General features: G+C 34.1%; 4 protein-coding genes across 4 annotated transcripts; 2 read left to right on the top strand and 2 right to left on the bottom strand.

Moving 5' to 3' along the window:
* The first annotated feature begins 10,386 nt into the window (after positions 1-10,386).
* LOC142174208 (uncharacterized) lies at positions 10,387-10,782 on the top strand. Its single transcript, XM_075240004.1, has one exon. The coding sequence runs from the start codon at positions 10,387-10,389 to the stop codon at positions 10,780-10,782; it is 396 nt and encodes a 131-aa protein (XP_075096105.1).
* A 1-nt stretch (position 10,783) lies between these two features.
* On the top strand, positions 10,784-11,110 carry LOC142174207 (uncharacterized). The gene has a single exon (XM_075240003.1). The coding sequence runs from the start codon at positions 10,784-10,786 to the stop codon at positions 11,108-11,110; it is 327 nt and encodes a 108-aa protein (XP_075096104.1).
* A 7,197-nt stretch (positions 11,111-18,307) lies between these two features.
* LOC107775630 (uncharacterized) lies at positions 18,308-18,961 on the bottom strand. Its single transcript, XM_016595379.2, has one exon. It carries the CDS (start codon positions 18,959-18,961, stop codon positions 18,308-18,310), a length of 654 nt encoding a protein of 217 aa, XP_016450865.2.
* A 1,742-nt stretch (positions 18,962-20,703) lies between these two features.
* Positions 20,704-21,390, bottom strand: LOC142174206 (uncharacterized). The gene has a single exon (XM_075240002.1). It carries the CDS (start codon positions 21,388-21,390, stop codon positions 20,704-20,706), a length of 687 nt encoding a protein of 228 aa, XP_075096103.1.
* Between the last annotated feature and the right edge of the window lie 1,301 nt (positions 21,391-22,691).

Raw genomic sequence — 22,691 nt, 5'->3', positions numbered from 1 at the left:
GTCTATATTCTTGATTCCCCATGTGAATTCTTATTTTCTGTTCATGGGTCTCAGAATAGTACGCAGTTGAAAAAGTTAATCCAGATGAAATATTGAGATTATTTACGTATTTTTCATGTATTTCATCTATTTATACATATGCATTGACCTATGACCAGATGGCATTATATACGCATATATATGTAATATATGTATATGGGATATGGGAAAGGTTATGGCGTTATATACGCACCACCACCTGATCAGTTGGTATATGTTGATGATGTTGCCCATAGTGGCCGAGATGATATGATGGGATGCCCTCAGTGGCTTGATTATGTTATGTACACCTATACCCATGCATGATACGACATTTATATACACGTGCATAATATTGTAAATGTTTTCAGAATTTACAAAGTTATTCAGATTTATAGATGGGTTTCTTTATTCAATGTTTCATCTACGCCTTTTACGTACAGATTATCATGCCTTACATACTCAGTACATTTTTCGTACTAACGCCTTCTTTCACGGGGCCTGCATTTTATGCCCGCAGGTGCAGGTAGGCAAGCTGACGGTCCCCCTTCTTAAGATCCTTGATCAGCAAGAGTTGACGTGCTCCACTTGATCCGGAGTTGCTTTTGATCTTGGTATGATATGTTTGTATATATACATGGGTATGATGTGTCTCAGTCCCGTCTTTGTACAGTTATATTTCTATTAGAGGTTTGTAGATAGTATGTCTAGTTGGATAGTATGTGGCCTTGCCGGCTTCCAGTTTTGAGGTATATAGTTGTCTATAGCAGCCTTGTCGGCTCGCCCTATGTATGTTGCACGTATATGTATGTATGCCTTTTTGGGAAAGTTTCCTTCATGTATATTATTCTCATAAGTCAGCAGATGTTATTTAGGTTTATATCTTAGACCCTTGCTTAGGGGTGTTTGACAGGTAGGAATCGAACACCCGTCGCGGTCCATCAGTTTAGGTTGTGACATTTGGGACTTAGGAACGTGATCGGAATGTATTTTGGAGGTCCGTGGTAGATTTAGGCTTGAATTGGCAAAATTAGAATTTTGGCATTTTTTGGTTGGTAGTTGAAATCCTGATATCACGGTCGGAATGGGATTCCAAAAATTGGAGTAGGTCTGTTGTGTCGTTTGTGATGTGTGTGCAAAATTTCAGGTCATTCGGATGAGGTTTGATAGGTTTTTGGATCGGTTGCGGAATTCGGAAGTTTTGGAATCCTTAGGCTTGAATCTGAGGGTGTTTTGATGTTGTTTTAAGTGTTCCAAAGGTTGGAACAAGTTTGGATGGTGTTATGTGACTTGTTGGAGTGTTTTGGTTAAGGTACCAAGGGCCTCGGGATGGATTTGGGTGGTTGTCGGAAAGTTTAGACTTTGAGTTGTGCTGCAGAATTTCTGCTTCTGTTGTTTCCGCACCTGCGGAGTAGGGACCGCAAGTGCGATGATTGCAGATGCTGTTTGGCCATCGCAGGAGTGGAGGTTGGTTGGCTGCGGATGCATCGCAGATGCGGAAGGCTAGTCGCACCTGCGGGGCCGCTGGTGCGATGGATTGGTCGCAGGTGCGGTAAGTGAGTTTTAAGTGAAGTCCGCAGATATAGACGTTTGGTCGCAGATGCGGGGGCATGGATGCGGTATTTGGACCTCAGATGCGGAACCCCTGGGCAGAACATATAAATTCTTGCTTTCGCGAAATTTGGTCATTTTTCCACCATTTGTGCTCGAACTTGGAGTTTTTTTAGAGGAATTTAAGAGGGATTCGACGGGAAACACTTGGAGGTAAGGTTTTTGAACTCAATACTCGATCCTATGGTGATTTCTAACTGATTAGACATGAAACTAGTGAGATTTAAGGGTTAAATTGAAGGTTAGGGCTTGTGTTTTGTAGAGTTTTGAGTGGTGATTTAAGGGGACATTTGAGGTCCGATTTTGATGTTTTTGGTATGTATAGACTCGTGGGAGGATAAGGATTCTAGTGATGTAATTTTTATCGAATTTTGATATGTGGGCCCGGGGTTGGGTTTGGCCAATTTCGATATTTTTGAGTTAATTTGATTACTTTCGCGTGGGCTTTGTCCTTTTAGCTTATATTGATGGCATGAATCTGATTTTGGTTAGATTTGGATCATTTAGAGGCCGAGTCGAGAGGCAAAGGCATCAAGGGCTAAAGTTTGGACCGGTTTGAGGTAAGTAATGTTTGCAAATGTTGTCATGAGGGTATGAAACCCCGAATTTCACATCGTTGTGCTACTTTGAGGTGACGCACATGCTAGATTACGAGTGTGGGGTCGTGCACCATTAGGGATTGTGACTTGGTCCGTCCCGTACGACTATTAAGTCGCATATTTGATCGAAAACTATTTGATACTATTGTGTTTTGGAAAGTATTACTATGTTTTGGGCTGAATGTCATATTTGGGCCTCGTACCAACTGTTTGGACCCTTAAGGGCTTTTTACTACTATTCCTCACTATTTTAACTTAATATTTATACTCAGTCATGCTGTGTTTTACTGATTTCCCAACTCAGCCATATTTACTTGGTTTTGATACTTCAAATGATATATTGGGCTGAGTATCCTGTTTTACTATTGCTCGATTGGCTTGAGAGGTTTCTTATTGAGTGAGGCCGAGGGCCTATGTTGTGAGGATATCATGGGATCGGGGTTGCGCGCCGCAACATGTTGTACTGATTTATGATATATAAGAGGTCGGGGGCGTGATTTATTATACCACGAGATGGCTTGTGATAGCGCTTAGGTTGTAGGAGCCCCTTCGGAGTTTGAACATCTTTAGTGAGCGCGGGTACCCAGTGTGAGTGATGTGATGTTGCCCGAGGGGCTGTTGTTGATTCATGTTATTGCCCGAGGGGATGATTACGAGTGATTGTGAGGTAGCCCAAGGGGCTAGTTCTGTTAGTATTTTGCCCGAGGGGCGGTATATGGTACATGTTTTGCCCGAGGGCTGTTTATGTTTCTATCATTTTTACTCACCGTTTCATACCTTGTTTAAAACTATTGAAAGATGTTTTTAAAAAGAAAGGGTTTTACTGAAACTAAGTTGTTTTACGAGATAATTGATTTCGGTACTGTTTTAGAAATATATTGTATTTGTTGTGGTGCTATGACGTGGAATTATCTGTTTTCTTACTGCTCAGCTTTCATTTACTTTTATTACTTACTAAGTTGGCGTACTCATATTACTCCATGCACCTTGTGTGCAGATCCAGGAGTTGCGAGTCTTCATAGCGAGCGTTGATCGTTCATTCAGTAGGTCTTGGAGTCGACAAGGTAGCTGCATGGCGTTCGCAGCCCTGTTCTTCTCCCTCATATCTTCCCTAGATTTTATTAGTATTATCTTCCAGACTTTGTTAGACTTTATTGTACTTAGACAGAGTTGTAGTTGCTCGTGACTTGTGACACCCCGATGTCGGGCTTGTGTTATTTTCTTCCACACTGGTTATTTAGACTTATGTTATGAGATTCTGTTAATTTAATAGCTTAAAAATGAATATTTATAAAATATTAGTTGGATTTGGGGTTTGTGTCGGCTGGCCTAGTTTCACGATAGGCGCCATCACGACCGGGTCAGTTTAAGGTCGTGACATCTATGGTATTCGAGAGGTGTTGGCGGCAATAACGAGGTAGGTATTTTAGTTGATAGGGATCTCAGAGAGTTAGTGGTAGATGTTAGAAGGGTTAATGATAGGCTATTGATTATTAAGCTAGTGGTTAATGGGTTCACTTTTAACATTATTAGTGCTTACGCACCTCAAGCAGGGTTGAGCAAGGAGGTCAAAAAGCACTTCTGGGAGGATTTTGACGAGGTTTTGCATGGTATCCCGCAGTCCGAGAAGTTTTTCATAGGGGGTGACTTCAATAGTCATGTTGGGGAGACGGCTCGGGGTTATTACGAGGTGCATGACAGGTTTACTTTCGAGGTTAGGAACGAGGGCGGTACTTCATTATTGGATTTTGCTAAAACTTTTGACTTGGTACTAGCTAACACGAGTTTTCAGAAGAGGAAGGAACACTTAGTCACTTTCCGAAGTAGGGTTGCCAAGACTCAGATTGATTATCTTCTCCTCAGGAAAGGCTATAAAGGCCTTTGTACGGATTGCAAGGTTATCCCAAGTGAGTGCCTCTCGACGCATCATAGGCTCTTGGTAATGGACTTGGAGGTCAAGAGAGTGAGGAATAAGAGAGCGATGTACGTCCAACCTAAGATCAAGTGGGAGCCTTGACTAAGGGAAATGCTCAGGAGTTGAGGGAGAAGTTGTTGGCTATGGGGGCCTGGAGGAGTAGTGGGGATCCGAGTAGTATATGGACCAGGACAATGAACTGCATTAGGAAAGATGCTATGGAGGTGTTAGGGGTTTTGAAGGGTTACTTGGGTGGCCACAAAGGGTATTGGTGTGGACTGGGAGGTCCAAGGAAAAGAAGAAGCTAAGAAAGCGGTATATTTGAAGCTAGTAGGGAGCACGGACGAGGAAGAACGAAGGTTACATAGGGAGTGCTATAAAAAGGTAAGGAGAGAGGTGAAGCTCGCGGTTGCGGCAGCTAGGACTGCAGCTTTTGAGAGATTGTATAAGGATCTTGGGGGCAAAGACGGGGATAAGAAGTTGTACAAGTTAGCCAAGATTAGGGAGAGGAAGGTTCGAGACCTGGATAGAGTAAGGTGCATCAAAGACGAAGACGGCAAGATATTAGTGAGAGATGCAAGTATCATGCGTAGATGGCAGGGGTACTTCCACAGACTCTTGAACGAGGAAGGGGATAGAAACATCGTACTAGGTGAGTTGGAGAACTCAGAGAGTCAGATAGATTTTAGGTTTTGTAGGTGTATTAACTGTGAGGAGGTTGAGGTGTCAATACAAAGGATGAGTAGGGTCAAGACGACTGGGCCTGATGAGATCCCGGTAGAATTTTGGAAAGAAGTGGGTAGGGCAGGCTTGGAGTGGCTTACTAGCTTATTTAACGTCAATTTCAAGATGGAGAAGATGCTCGAAGATTGGCGGTTGAGTTTGTTGATTCTGTTGTATAAAAATAAAGGGTGTCACACCTCCTTTTGGCCCGCGCCCGCAGGGGCACAGAGGGAGTTTTTCCAATTAAAGGACAATCGAAACGGGATTTGTTGTTTAATTCAGAGTCGCTATTTGGGAGATTTATGGTGTCCCAAGTCACCGGTTTAATCCCGAATCGAGGAAAAGAATGACTCTGTTTAACAGTCAGCGTACCAGAAATCCGGATAAGGAATTCTGTTAACCCAAGAGAAAGTGTTAGGCATTCTCGAGTTTCATGGTTCTAGCACGGTCGCTCAACTGTCATATTTGGCTTATTTATCTGATTTTAATACATTTTGAACCTATGTACCAATTTTAACCTTGAACCGCTTTTATCATTTGTTATTTAAAGAATTGTAACGTCGTGAGAATGCATCTCGAATTGCGCCACATAAATATACCCGCAATTTTCGATACATTCCAACTTCGTTGAGATTTGGATTTGGGTCACATAAATATGCACCCGAGTTTAGGAAGACAACATTATTAAATACGCGCCTAAAGATACTAACGCGTTGTTATTTTGAGAAAAGTCGTAAAGTTCACTATGCGGCCTGTCTCGAAATCTAAGCATTTGAAATAACTATCCGTTGAGGGCCCCATATTTGTAATTTATTTGGCGAGGCATGCCTCACTTATTTTTAAAAGGGCTAACCAGCCACTTCTATTATTAATTATTTTTAAAGAGATTGCAACGTCGTGAGAATGCATCTCGAACTGCGCCACATAAATGTACCCGCAATTTTGATACGTTCCAACTTCATTGAGATTTGGATTTGAGTCACATAAATGTGCACTCAAGTTTAGGGAGGTAACATTATTAAATACGCGCCTAAAGATGCTAACGCATTATTATTTTGAGAATGCCGCGAAATTTGCTAAGACGACATATCCCGAAACCTAAGTGTTTATCATAAGCACCTATTGAGGGCCCCGCAGTTTGCAACTTATTAGGCGAGGCACGCCTCGTTTATTTTAAGGATATCCTAAAGCGACTATGGTTCTCTATTTACTTTTGTCTCTAAAGATAGAGAAAAAGGCCTAATTAATTACAAGCGTGCAATGTCCCAGCTTTTGTTGTTCGAACCAACAACTTAACGATGACGCACCTCAACGACAATGCATACCTTCATTTTAATTGACAGACATGAACTCCAAAATTCCTAAACCAATTTATCATACCCATTATCTATTACGAACTATGGGTTTTAATGAACCGATTTAATATAAATGAGCCTTTCTTTTCCTGACTTTTAACTGATTTCAACACTAATCTACCAACAACAATTCAGGTTTTTCTTACTATCGAATTCAAAAACTGTTATTCAAACGAAGACATCCTAATACACTAGCATGATTAATGATAAAATTACTAGCGAGTAGGATGAATATTACTAGATCAGCTCATGAATTGAAATACTATTACAAGTTCATTACCCTTTTAACCTGACATTAATCTAGATCCACCTATTACTGATGACAATCGAGTTCCTCCAAACTGATTCAACAATCCCATTTCACAAACCTATTGAACTGACTACACTTCATGCCATTCCAAGGGTTCAATTTAACAGTTCAATGTTATACAATGTTTAACAGATAACCCACCTTAAGAAACAATTTTGATTATACACATAACTACCATCTATATAACAGGAAAACATCTAAACTACTATCAATTAAAATGCAGGCAGTCCTCAGTTGAACAATAAATGTATTTGAACATTTCATTTCAAACTTCAACGAGCTTACATCAATGTGATTCAGGGTAGTGTACCTGATATTGGAATACAAGTAGAAGCAGATCAGCAGAGTAGTATGTAACACAACAACAACAACAACAACAATAACCAGCAACAACCAGTAAACAGAACACCCAATGACAGATTTGAAAACCAACAGGGTTCCAGCACACTCAATGAAACAGTACCAACACAAACCAATGCAGACCAGAAATAACAACTCAAGAAACCACTTAAAATCTCAGTGAAATCCCAGAAATAACCAGCAATCAGAACAGAACCAGAATGTATTCAGAAGTGCAAAAGATGCAATGGACAATTCTGATTTTTTTTAACACTCAAAATAGAACACTCTCAAAAAAAACTCTCAAACTACTGATCTCAGGACAAAGACAACCTGTTTTCACTCTCTAAAACTGAACTTTTTTTGATTTTAAGACCAACCTGTTTTTGCTTTTTAATTCTGAATTCTTAGTGTCAAAAATCCAGTCTAACCTTACTCTATAACTCTGACCTTTTTTTCAGATTCAAAGCCCCCCCTAATTTATCCCAAATGACTCTTATTTATACCAAAAAAACAGACTGCTAAGTGCCCTGGGAACCCTCCACTAAACAGCCAGACCTTCTACCCATTCCTTCTTATTTTAACAATTTACGGGCACTATCTTTTTACAACTTTTTCAGAGTGCTTCCTATTCAGTTTTTTTTACCCATGTTATTCTCTGCATAACCATTACTGAATGTCCAGCCTGTTATTAACATTAGTTAAGTGTGTGCAACCTGGATTTTAATCAATCCCCCCATGTTATTTCTGACTTGATCCCACCCATCAATATTTAAACAGTTAGTTTAGTGGTACCTTAATGTTACTGACAGAACACTAAGTTACTGACAGAACACTAAGTCATTTTTAGGTTTCAAGCCCAAATTACCCCCCTGGGAATATGAACTACTGCCCTATCCTAAACCTCCTAATCTAATTTCTAAGTTATAACCCTAATAACTGATTTCTAACTGATCACTAAAGTACTACAGCTATAACCAATTCACAACTAAATTCAAACAATGACTCAATCAAAATTTAAGCAGTATGAATCAAATTATTATTAGGTTATTCTAACATTCAAGACTGTAAAACTAATCAGCAACACTTATCGAATCGACTACACGAATTACAACACATACAATCAATAACAAATAATCAGAATCGAACAGGCACAGAGGTGATTCGAGTCATATTGATAGAAATAGGGATTTATAATGAAACTTAACTAGTTGACGGAGCTCATTCGAATCGATTATATAGTTTATTATATACTCGACTATGACCAGAAAAAGTTCGACCAAATAAAAGGTCTTTGAAGAAGGACAGAATCAATCGACAAAAAATTGAAAAATCAATAAAACTACACTAAACAAATAAACAGATATAAACAAACATAAAAATGGAACAAACAAGAAAGGAAAAATACCTCAAGAACTCGGAAACTGGACAACCTTGATTCGAACTCAGACTCGAACTCTTTGAGGTCGAACGGACCTTAATCAAGTGTTCTCAACTGAGAACACTTCGACTAAGGTCGATTAGACCCCAAATCATCCTTTAATTTGGACAGATTTCAACCTTTGGCTTTCTAGGGTTCTTGGGGGTTCGATTTGGGGTTCGAACGATTCTGGTCTGATTCGAACCAAACCAACGGTGGTTTGGTGACGAGGGAGGTCAGGAAGATATCCGGTATGAGTTTGGGGCCGGTTGGGGTAGTTTCAAATTTTGCTCGAATCTTCGATTGAAGATTCGAGAAACTACAGGCTGATTCGAGCAAAACGGATAAGGGATTTAGGTTGAGGGTGGTCTAATGGCTTTAGGGTGTTAATTTGGTCACCGGCGGCGGCGTTGCCGCTGGGTTTACAGGTGAAGGTGTGAGAGGGCGGCTAGGGTTTGGGCTATGGAGTTCATCTCTGAGAGAGACGAAGATAGAAGGTGTTTGGTTTGGGGGCGGGGTATGGATTAGGAATATATAGTATGGGGGAAATGATCCTGGGCCATTCGATCTGATGAGATCAATGGCTTGGATCTGTTCATTAATGGAAACGACGTCGTCTTGCTCACCTCGAGACCGTATCGGTCTTTGGATGGGAATGGGTCGGGGCATGGGGGCGATTTGTGGCCGTTGGATCAAATGAAATGAACGGCGTGGATCAATTGGCCTGATACGGCATCGTTTCGGTTAGTCTGAGGGCAGGCTGGACTGTTTGATCTTGGGAGATCAATGGTTCAGATTTTGCACATCAAAACGACGTCGTTTGGGTGGTCTTGGAGACAGACCAAATTGGACTGGGTGAGGGGTGTTGAATTAGGCCTGGTTTTGGGTTGTTTTGGATGGCCCAGTTCTGATTTTGTAGGTATTTCCACTTGTTTTTGTTTTCTTTTCTTTTAATTTCTAATTAGCAAAAAATTCTGCAATAAATTGTAAAACCAAAATTAACCTACAACAACAACAACAACGACCCAGTATAATCCCACAAGTGGGGTCTGGGGAGGGTAATATGTACGCAGACCTTACCCCTACCCCGAAGGGTAGAGAGGCTGTTTCCAGGAGACCCTCGGCTAAAAAAAAGAATAGGAGCCGATATATTAGTACCATAAAAATGCATAATAAAATAACAGCAATATAAGAGATATTGCTATTAATACAAAAATATTAATTAAGACTTAACTAAAATTAACACACAAAATTTTACACCAATTAGAAACAAAAATCACACAATTGTACACTAATTGACAAAAATAGAACAAATACATATTTTTGTGATTTTCTTTCTTTTAAAACCAAACTATGGTTTAATTAATTCCAAAATGCACAATTAAATCCTAAATATACATGCAACATGTATTTTTGTATTTTTTAATTAATTAAACAAAATAAACACTCACAGACAAAATAATTATGAAAAATGTCACGCGAAATTCTTAAACTTGTACCCAAATGACATTTGTTTTATTTTTCAATTTCTTTTGGAGTAGTTTTCGTGAAGCAAAAATCACGTGCTCACAAAGGGGATATCCAGAACTGCAACAACTATAGGGGAATCAAGCTGCTGAGTCATACTATGAAAGTGTGGGAGAGGGTGGCGGAGAAGAGAGTAAGGACAAGTGTATCTATCTCTTAGAACCAGTTCGAATTTATGCCAGGACGGTCTACTACAGAAGCCATTCACCTTATGAGATGTTTGATGGAGAAGTATAGGGAGAGGAAAATGGACTTGAACATGGTGTTCATTGACCTCGAGAAAGATTATGATAAAATCCCGAGGGAGGTGCTATGGAGATGTTTGGATGTTAGCGGAGTCCCAATAGCGTACATAAGGGTGATTAAGGACATGTACGAAGGTGCTAAGACTCGGGTGAGGACGTCGGGAGGAGATTTGAAACATTTTCCTGTGGAGATGGGGTTGCATCAGGGATAAACCCTTAGCCCATTTTTTGTTTGCCCTAGCGTTAGATATGCTGACACGACACATACAAGGGAGGGTGCCATGGTGTATGTTATTTGCGGATGATATAGTACTGATTGACGAGATGCGGTGGGGTGTTAACGCTAAGTTGGAATTTTGGAGACAAACATTGGAGCCCAAAGGTTTCAAGTTGAGTAGGCCAAAGACTGAATACTTGGAGTGCAAGTTCAGTGAGGAGAGGCATGAAGAAGAAGTGGAAGTAAAGATTGATACTCAAGTCATTCCCAAAAGAGATAGTTTCAAGTATCTTGGGTCTATAATCCAAGGCAACAGGGAGATTGCCGAGGATGTTACTCACCGCATTGGAGTGGGATGGATGAGATGGAGGCTAGCCTCCGGGATTTTATATGATAAGAATGTGCCTCCTAGACTTAAGGGCAAATTTTACATAGTGGTGGTTAGACCTGCTATGTTGTACGGAGCTGAGTGTTGGCCATGTCCAAAAGATGAGCGTAGCTAAAATGAGGATGCTGAGATGGATGTGTGGAGATACCAGGAAAGACAAGATTCAGAATGAAATTATTAGGGACAAGGTGGGAGTAGCAGCCATAGAAGACAAGTTGCGGGAATCGAGGTTGCGATGGTTTGGGCATGTGAGGAAGAGAGACATGGATGCCCCGGTCAGGAGGTGTGAGAGGTGGACCATGACAGGCTTGAGGAAGGGTAGGAGTAGGCCAAAGAAGTATTGGGGAGTAGTGACTAGGCAGGACATGTCAGTGCTTCGCCCAACCGAGGACATGACTAGCGATAAGAAGGTGTGGAGGTCGACAATTAAGGTGGTGGGTTGACTAGTAGTTGTGAGTTTTTCCTAGGGTTACCAGTAGTTCTAGTAATATTCTTGTTGCCGGTTGAAAGATACTTTCTTCTTGTTTGTTATTAGATCTGGTACTTACCAGTCAAGTTCATTATTTTTTGTAAATTGCTACTAGAAATTGTTGCTTCATGCTTGTTACTATTTGATGCTACTTTTTTCTCGACTTTTCCTTTTTTTCTTGACTTTTACTAGAATTGATGCTCCGTGATTGATACTATTTGATGCTACTATTTCCCCCCTCCCCCCTTTGTCTTATCGTCCTTTGTCTCCTTCTTGTTTCTTTCCTCCCCCTACTTCTTCTTCTTCACCCTTCTCTTTCTCTCCACACTTTCTTGAGCAAAGGGTCTATCGGAAGCAGTCTCTCTACCTCTCCAGGTAGGGGTAAGGTCTGTGTACACGTTACTCTCCCCATACCCCACATGTGGGATTATACTAGGTATATGTTGTTGTTATTATTGTTGTGTTCGTTGTTGTTGTTGTTGTTGTTGTTGTTGTTTTGTATGTGTGTGTGTGTATATATCTTCAATTTTTATGTAATTTTACGTATTTATAAATACTTACTGTAATTATATATATATATATATATATATATATATATATATATATATATATATATATATATATATATATATATATATATATGTAATTTTACCTGTTTATAAACATTTACTATAATTATATTATTTTATAAAATATTAAAAATTAAATACCCATGAGGCTTACGAGATGTGCCTCGGGGCTTACGTCTCGCTAAGACATATGTAAAACGTCTCGCCTTACGCTCACGTTCTTTAAAATATTGTTTTTGAGTAGAAGTAGAAGTGGTGAGAAGTAGAAAAAATATCTTCTCCCCAGAAGTACTTTTTAGAAAAATATATTTTGATAAAACACTTTTCAAAATAAGCACTTTTAGAAGCTTGGCCAAGCAGACTATACTAATCGGTCTACACTGACGTTAACGGTATATTGTTTCCAGAAAATCCAATTTTCATTAATAAAGTTTGCCTATTGAGACACTACTTTTTGAAAAAAGAAAAGAAATAAAGACAAGTAGCAAATTATTTTAATTTCTATTTTTAGTACTAATGGAACTGCTATAATTAATAGTATGTGTTTAATTTTGTTGAAAGGACAAAAGAAAAGCTCAGGAGACACCTAATGATTTACTGAACCAAAGAGGAGATCTTTACAGCTAGGGGCAAGTGCACATATAGCTAGCACGTAGGGCGTGAATGGTTCGGTTCGGCCGATTATTTTATAAATTTTGTACCATACTAATTTTTCGATTATTTTATCTATATTTATATTATATTAAAAGGAGAGTAGTATGCATTGTGGTTAACCTAAGTGACAAGCTAAAATGAAGTCACTTGGCAATTTTAGGACAACATTAATAATTAAAAATTATAAATGAAAACATAATTAATGAAAGTAGTTTAATAAATCTTATACATAATCCAAATAGATCTTAGACAAATCCAATCTTTATATCTATATTTATATTTATATGTATATTTGTATATATATATATATATATATATATATATATATATATATATATATATATATATATATATATATATATTCACTCATAAATTTTCTCCTATATTAACTAGAAATATGGAGGTAAAAAATTAATTAAAACTAAAATAAAAAATAAAAAAAATATAGAAAGACATAAATTGAGATAAGCTATGACTATTTGTACTTTGGAGCTATAAAATAAAACTAAAATTTACTTATGATATTAAAAATTTATTGAGTTTAAAAATTAAATAAATTCAATCAGCAAATTAAGATCTTACATAAAGTATACAAATTATTTATAAGGTAAAAAAAATAATCATGAAAAAATAGTTTAATAACAAGAATAACAAAGTCATATTAATATTGATAAATCATGCAAACGAATATTTTATACGTAAATATTACTGCAATATTTAGATATAATGTGTTCAAATAATTAAGAAAATATTTTTCTATGATTAATATTTGAATTGAGTGCAGTTAGTTTAAATTTGAAAGCATAACATACTTTATTAAAATGCGGTCCAAATTAGAAAATAGAATGATAAAAATTATTTGAATTTGAGATGAGAAAGTTTTTAAATTTTTATCAATATTATATTAGAATGAGTGTAGTAGAAATAGATATTAAATTCAAACAAGCTAATAAAAATTCACATGATAATGTAATAATATTAGTTATTGAATAATATAATATTAAAAATAAAGAATAAATAGAGAAAAAATTAATTCAGATTTTTTATCATAGAGAAAAGGGTAAAACTTATTTAAATTTGAGATGAGAATTTTTTTTATATTATGATAAGAAAAGTCATAATATGAATAAGTCCACATAACTCAAGTCTAATAGATAAAATCAAAAACTAAAATATTAAATAATAAAAATAAATTAGAGATAATGTGAGAAAATTTATAAATCATAAGTTTAGAAAATAAAATAAATGTAAATATACAATATTTAAAAAATTTAAAATTTTCGAGAAATATTTTGAAAACAAAATAAATATTTATTTTATGATTACAAAAATTATATATATTAATAAATAGAGAAAAAATAAAAATTCAGATTTTTATCATAGAAAAAAGGGTAAAATTTATTTAAATTTGAGATGAGAAAGTTTTTTATATTATGATGAGAAAAGTCATAATATGGATAATTCCACATAACTCAAATCTAATAGATAAATTCAAAAACTAAAATATTGAATAATAAAAATAAATTAGAGATAATGTGAGGAAATTTGTAAATCATAAGTTAAGAAAATAAAATAAATGTAAATATACAATACTTAAAAATATTATTAAAACTTAAAAAATTTAAAATTTTCGAGAAATATTTTTAAAACAAAATAAATATTTATTTTATGATTACAAAAATTTATATATATTTATCTATATTATATAAAGAATAGTAATAAATGGAGAAAAAAATTCAGATTTTTTATTATAGAGAAAAGGGTAAAACTTATTTAAATTTGAGATGAGAAAGTTTTTTATATTATGATAAGAAAAATCATAATATGGATAAGTCCACATAACTCAAGTCTAATAGATAAAATCAAAAACTAAAATATTGAATAATAAAAATAAATTAGAGATAATGTGAGGAAATTTGTAAATTATAAGTTTAAAAAATAAAATAAATGTAAATATACAATACTTAAAAATATTATCAAAACCTAAAAAAAATTTAATTTTCAAGAAATATTTTTAAAACAAAATAAATATTTATTTTATGATTACAAAAATTTATATATATTTATCTATATTATATAAAGAATAGTAGTGATAATGATATTAAATAAAGTTACAAATTAATGAAAAGCCACATAAAACGTAATAAAAGTATATATTAGATTAAAAAAGAGCAAAATTATATTAAATTTTTAAAAATTTACTATTACAAAGAAAGGGAAAGACTATATGAATTTGAGATTAGAAAGTTCTTAAAACTATGTTGAGAATGCTCAAACTATGGAGAATACCACGAAATTGAAGTCTTATTTATGAAAAAAAAAAACAAATACATATTTAAAAATACATAATATAGGTACTAATGAAAATTAGAAATTAAATTTGAATCTTAAAACTAAAAAAGAAAAAAATTTACGTAAAGAAATAAAATGATAGTGAAAATATTACTACAATATTTAGATATAATGTGTTCAAACAATTAAGAAAATATTTTCCTATGATTAATATCTGAATTGAGTGCAATTAGTTTAAGTTTGAAAGCATAGCATAATATTTTGAAAATGCGGTCCAATTTACAACTTAGAATGATAAGAATTATTTAAATTTAAGATGAGATTTTTTTATTTCATAATTTTATTATTTGAAAATTTCATGTAAAGAAATAAAACAGTAAAAATATTACTACAATATTTAGATATAATGTGTTCAAACAATTAAGAAATATTTTTCTATGATTAAATTAAAATTCTAAAAATATAAACTAATTTCTAATATAGGTAATTTTACTAATGATAATTAAAAATTAAATTTGTATCTTAAAGCTAAAAAGAAAAGAAAATTTAACTGCATCTAATTCAAAAATAATTATAAGAGAACTCAATATATTTGGAACGTAATAATCAAATAACTTATGTATTAATATTTTAGACTAATTCAAAGTTACAATTTAAAATAAAATATGATATTATTTTGGTTATAGGTAAAATATTAATATAAAAACTATTTAAAATATAGTAGGAAAGAGATGTATAAAAAATAAAGGTAGTGTGATTTATACTTTAAATTAATTGAAAAATAAATAAATTAAATAATTAAATTATATTTAAAAATATTACTGATAAATTTAAATAATTAAAAAATTCTGAATAAGAGGATACAAGCATAAAAATATACCAAATTTTAAGAATAAAATATTTATATTTATTAAAGACTATTAAAAAGATAATAAGCAAGATATTAATTAAATTATTAAGCTAATAAAAAATTATATGATAGTATAATAATATTAAATAATAAATAATACAATAACTATAAGAAAAGAACAAAAATAAAAAAGAATTTGCATAAAATGATGTGATGAATAAGACATATTTGACTTTCAGTCAAAAACAAAGTGATAATAAGAATTTTCTTAAAATAATATGATATAATGTGCTCAAACAACACAGATCACAACATGACATATTTAGTATTTTTTAATATTGACACCGAAACGAAATACAAGTAGTAAAATCAAGGGATTAGGTTGCTACAAATAAAATAAAAGTTGTCTACTACGAGATTTGAATAATAATTTCATATCTTGCTTCAAAATTAATATCTAATGTTATATAATTTTTATATGAAAGGTTTATATTTTAAGGTTATTTGCACATAATTCAAAAAATATAGATTACAATTTGACATAATTTGTGTTCGCGCATCGCGCGGGTACTAATACTAGTTATATTAAAAGGAGAGTAATATGCATTGTGGTTAAGCCAACTGGCAAGCTAAAATGAAGCCACTTGGCAATTTTAGGACAACATTAATAATTAGAAATTATATATAGAAACATAATTAATGGAGGTAGTTTAATGAATCTTATACATAATCTAAATAGATCTAGAAAAATCTAATCTATATATCTATATTTTAATTTATATGTATATTTGTATCAATATCTATATCTATATATTGATCTACTCATAGATTTTCTTCTATGTTAGCTAGAAATATGGAGGTGAAAAATTAATTAAAAACTATAATAGAAAAAATATATATATAAAGACGTAAATTGAGATAACTTATGACTATTTATACTTTGGAGTAAGTTAAAATATAAAATAAAACTAAAAATTACTTAAGATATTAAAGATTTATTGAGTTTAAAAACTAAATAAATTCAAGCAACAAAATAAGATCTTACATAAAGTATACAAATTAATTATAAGGTAAGAGAAAAATTAAATAATCAACAAAACATATTTTAATAACAAGAAAAATAAATTCATATTAATATTAATAAATCGTGCAAACGAATATTTTATATGTAAATATTACAACAATATTTAGATATAATGTATTCAAACAATTAAGAAAATATTTTTCTATGATTAATATTTGAATTGAGTGTAGTTAGTTTAAGTTTGAAAGCATACCATAATTTTTTCAAAATATGGTCCAATTAAGAAAATAGAATGATAAAAATTATTTGATTTTGAGATGAGAAAGTATTTTAATTTTTATCTATATTATATTAGAACGAGTGTGGTAAAAATAGATATTAAATTCAAACTGGCTAATAAAAATACACATGAAAATGTAATAATATTAAGTATTGAATAATATAAAATCAATAATAAAGAATAAAAAGAAAAAAACTAAAAAAAATTATTATAGGAAAAGTATAAAACTTATTTAAATTTGAGATGAGAAAGTTTTTTATATTATGATAAGAAAAGTCATAATATAAGTCCACACAACTCAAGTCTAATAGTAAAATCAAAAACTAAAAATATCGAACAATAAAAATAAATTAGAGATAATATAAGGACATTTATAAATCATAAGTTTAGAAAATAAAATAAATTAAATATACAATACTTAAAAATATTATTAAATTTTAAATAATTTAAAATTTTCGAGCAATATTTTTAAAACAAAATAAATATTTATTTATAATTAAACAATTATATATTTATCTTATATTATTAAAGAAAAGTAGTTGATAATGATATTAAATAAAGTTACAAGTTAATGAAAAGCCACATAAAACGTAATAAGACTATATATTAGATTAAAAATATTAGAAATTTACTATTAGAAATGAAAAGAAAAGACTATTTGAATTTGAGATTAGAAAGTTCTTAAAACTATGTTGCGAATGCTCAAATTATGAATAATACCATGAAATTGAAGTCTTATTTATCAAAAAATAAAACAATAATAAAATAACATTTTAAATTATAAAATAAATTTCTAATATAGGTAATTTTATAAAAATTAAATTTGTATCTTAAAATAAAAAGAAAAAAAATTATGTAAAAGAGTAAAATGTCAGTGAAAATATTACTACAACATTTAGATATAATATGTTCAAGCAATTAAGAAAATATTTTTCTCTGATTAATATCTGAATCGAGTGCAGTTAGTTTAAGTTTGAATGCATAGCATAATTATTTGAAAATGCGGTCCAGTTTAGAAAATAAAATGATAAGAATTATTTGAGTTTAAGATGAGATTATTTTTTGAAAATATTACGTAAACGATTAAAATGACAGTAAAAATATTATTACAATAATTAGAAATAATGTGATCAAAAAATTAAGAATTTTTTTTCTATGAATAAATAAAATTTTAAAAATACAAAATAAATTTCTAATATTGGTAACCTTAATAATGAAAATTAAAAATTAAATTTTATCTTATAGCTAAAAAAGAACAAAATTTAACTGCATCTAATACAAAATTAATTATAAGAGAACTCAATACATTTTTTTTCCATTCCAATTTCTATTTCATTCCAAAGAAATTTACAGATCATGTAGACGCAGACCATCTACTCCTCATTACATGTCTTCTATCTATAGATTCAGTGAATTCACCACTGAAGTCTAAGTAACTAACTAGACTAACAGCTAATTGAAATACATCAAGGCTAACTATACATCAAGAACTTATCTATCCTTTATGGGTATCTGTTGAGTGTTGAGAGTGCTCCCTGCCAGTGTTGTATATGAATTGTTATTTCCCTGCATATGCTGTTCACATTTACTGCACCTCCCTGGAATCGAACTTTGTTCCTATCCCTCCATATAGTATAAACCATCATGCCAAAGACACAGGTAACAATTTCCCATTGTCCACTTTTTCTTGTGGCATAATGACTTATCCATTCCACCTCTCGTTGCCAACCTTGAATAGGTCTGCAATGTCTTAACCATATCAAGAGTCTCGACCACACTTCCTTTGTTACATAGCATTCAAAGAATAAATGGTCGAATATTTCACCAGCTAGCTTACAGAATGCACATTGTTGATCTATTTGAACACCAAACTTTAGTAGCCTGTCAACTGTTGCTAATCTTCTCTGTAGTGCTAACCACAGAATGAATTTGAATCTGGGATGCAATCTTGGCTGCAATACTATGCCTTTCCATGGAACCTTTGGCAGCTGGGGGAATTGTAGCCTGTAAAGTTTCCTAATACTAAAAGAGTTGTCATTCTGTAATTGATCCAACCTATTCAACAGGTTTCCTTGAATACTTTGAACATCCCCAATGAGCTTCCTTGACTCCAAAATTTTCCTGACTACCCAAGCTGCATTCTTGGGTATTGGCATATGTTCGAGTGTGTGATGCTTTATGTAGAAGGTATGGATTCATTTGATCCATAAGCAGTCCTTCTTTTTAGCCACTGCCCAGAGGTGTTTTGTCACTACAGCTCTGTTCCAAAATACCAAGTTCATTACATTTAAACCCCCTGCTACTTGTGGTAAACAGACTTTTTCCCAAGAGACCAAGGCCTTTTTTGAAACTGTTGATGAACCAGTCCATAAAAATGATCTGCAAATAGCTTCTACCATATTCATCACCTTTTTTGGTAGTAGGAAGGTTTGTGCCCAGTAGGACTGTATTCCCAACAAAACTGACTTTACCAGTTGAACTCGTCATGCATAAGATAAGAGTCGTACTGTCCAACAGTTGATCCTCTGAGTAATCCTCTCCACTAGTGGCCAGCATTGAATAACTGTAAGCTTCCTGGCTGCCAAAGGTACCCCCAAATATTTGAATGGAAGTGTACCTTCAGGGAACCCCAGTTCTTGTAGTATATCCTATTTCTGGTTCACTGAGACACCTGCTAGGTAAGCTGCACTTTTCTCTGCATTTGCTTGAAGACCGGAAGCTTCAGAAAACTTTTGAAAAGTTTGTCTTAACAATGTGATGGATTGTAAGTCAGCCCTGCAAAACATGAGAAGGTCGTCAGCAAAACAAACATGCACCACTCCAAGTTTTTGGCATCTGGGATGGAACTTGAACATTTTATTCTTCATCATCTGAGAAAATTCCCTTTGAAGGTATTCAATTGCCAAGACAAAAAGATAAGGTGACATGGGGTCACCTTGTCTTATCCCCCTTCTTCCTTTAAATGGTTTAGTCAGACCCCCATTTATGTTTAGAGAATATGTTACTGAAGAGATACATTCCATAATCCACCTTGTAAATTTATAAGCGAATCCCAAGTCCAATAGCACTCTCTCCAGGAATGTCCATTCTAAGGTGTCATAAGCTTTCCTCAGATCAACTTTCAGGACATATCTTGGAGAGATACCTTTCCTATTGTAGCCTTTAAACAATTCATGTATAAAGAGAATATTATCTGTGATACCTCTGCCCTCAATAAAAGCTGGTTGTGATTCCTCTACCAGACCTCCAATTATTCTCTTTATTCTTGCTGTGATGACCTTTGTAATGATCTTGTATAAGGTTGTGCAGCATGCTATTGGTCTATAGTCCTTGACATAACTAGGATTCCGCACTTTAGGAATTAGTGTCACTGCAGTACTACTAATCCCTTTGTGCATCTTCCCAGTTGCAAAAAATTGCTTGACAACATCACAAACATCATCACCCATTTCCTGCCAATGTTTAGTATAAAACTCAACTGGAAATCCATCCACCCCAGGGGCCTTTTCATGAGACATATCCTTTATTGCAATTTGGATCTCCACTAATGTAATCTCCTGAATGAGATTCTCTTTCTGACTTAAAGTGAGGCATGGACCTTGTTGAATAACTTCTGTGTTTGGACACCTGTGAATACTGCCTCTTTCCCCCATGAGTTTAGTAAAAAAGGAGATGAACTCATTCTCCAGTTGTATAGGATCTGTCACTTTTGTTCCATCCTCTCTATAGATAGCTGTGATTGCATTCCTACTAGTCCTTATCTTCCATTGAGCATGAAAGTACTTTGAGTTTGAATCACCACATGTGATCCAATCAGCTCTGGACTTCTGTTTAAGTACTTGTTCCTCTATATTGCTCTATTTTTCAACCTCTGCCAAGGCCCTTCTTTCCTGCTCTATCAGATCTTGATCCAAGTGTTATCAGACACCTCTGGATTTAAGAACTCAGCTTCAATATGACCATATTGTTGCAGCCAATCGAAATTCCCAAATGCCCAGTCAATCTTGCTGTAAACTCTTTTATCAGGTTCTTGCTTATTACACCAAGTATAATACCACCCCAAACTTTTCAATTGGGTAAGTTGCAATGTGTTTAGTAAATCTTGCAATCCTTGTGTCTCACCTTGTGTAACTGGGGTTCCAATTCTGTCATCCGTGTACAAAACATTGTCACTACATAATAACCAGCAATCTTGAATTGTACTCCCTAACTGAATAAGTGTCCTCCACAATTGACTTCTCTGGTTGCTATTATTACTCACATATATCATGGTTACTGTAGTTCTAAAGTTAGAATTTGGCTCCTGCACTTCATAGTGAATAAACTGATCCTCAATCTGTATAATCTGGACATTTACATTCCCTTTCCATAATAGCCAAATCCTACCATTTGGATGTGCATTGTAATTGCAGCATACATTCCATTCCCTTGCTACTTGACTGATAATTCTAGCAGATTTTCTCTCCTTTACTCTTGTCTCCAAACATCCCATTACATCCACCTTATACTTCCTCAGAAAAAGCCTAAGCTCCTTCTGTTTGTGGGGCTTATTTATCCCCCTTATATTCCAAGTACAAAGGTTCATTTCTGGGTGAAGCTGGATGGGTCAGCGTCCCCTTGGAGTGTTTGTGGATCATTCATCTGTAGGACCTTAAATCTATTGGCAAAAGTAAAAACTATAGATGTCTCTATAACTTTTCCTTTGTTAACATACTTTGTCCCTTCATCATTCCCCATCTCTCCTTGAGTGCCCTCAGCAGCTACATTTTGTTTGGGTGCTTCAGTTCCCATTCCATTTGGTACAGGATTGGTATGAGTATTTTTCTCTACTTGCATCCCAGCATTCTCATCATCTTCTCCTCTATTCACCTTTGGTACCCATTTTAAGTTCTCCTTGTTCTTGTTCTTCTGTTTCTGTGGTTGCTTCCTAATTTCTTCTCCCCCTTCCTGCTTGTTCTTCAACCAACAGTCTTCAGAGTTATGACCAAACCTTACACAATCACAGCAAAACTTTGGTTTCCAATCGTACTCAATTTGTTGATTGATTATCCCTCTAGAAGTTTGGAGATTCACACTGTCTGGCAGGGGTCGGGATATATCAGCTTCAACAAGTACTCGTGCAAATGATATCTTCTCTAACTCAGTAGTAAATTTATCAGTGTACAGAGGTTTGTCCACTGCACTGCCTAATTTGCTCAATACATCTGTGGCCTAGAATCTCAATGGTAGACCTGGAAATTTGACCCATAGTGGAATTTTACTCATACAGCTTGGGTCAAATTTGAAATCCACACTCCAACACTGCAGAATAAGAGGTTTATTGTGGTATGTATATGGACCATTATGAAAAACTAGGTCCCTATCTACCATATTTTGGAATCTAAACACAAAATATCCTTCATCATGATAAAGGATTTGAGGTTGGTCAGCAAAATCCGAGACATTTGCAATGTAATTTTCCATCGCTTTCTCATATGGATTATCCCCCAAAACATAGCCAATTAGGGATGTACTCCAGTAATTCTCATGTTCTTTTGTTTCTTCATCATCAATTACACTACAACAGTGCCATCGCGAATAATAGGGGGTATGTAATTCAATGCCTTACCCTTTTGAGAACTCCTATTGTGATACCTAGCTGGTATTGCTTCCTCCTCTTTGTTCCCAATTTCTCTGGTAGGTTGCACATTCCCTGTTGCTGAGAAATTCAGTCTGCGATGAACTACTTCAGTGTTTTCCTTCATAGCAGGTTTCACTGCAGATTCCCCCTTTTCATTCTCACTTTCCTCCACGATTGGTTGAAATTTTTGTGGTAGGAAGCTTCCAAACGTCATAGGCCTCAATTCCTGTTGAAACCCAGTATCTGGCGTTACTATCTTCTCACCT

Source organism: Nicotiana tabacum, chromosome 20 (assembly GCF_000715075.1).
Source record: "Nicotiana tabacum cultivar K326 chromosome 20, ASM71507v2, whole genome shotgun sequence".
NCBI classification, from domain to species: domain Eukaryota; kingdom Viridiplantae; phylum Streptophyta; class Magnoliopsida; order Solanales; family Solanaceae; genus Nicotiana; species Nicotiana tabacum.
Note: the sequence above shows the minus strand (reverse complement) of the source record. Positions and strands in the feature narration are given on the sequence as shown.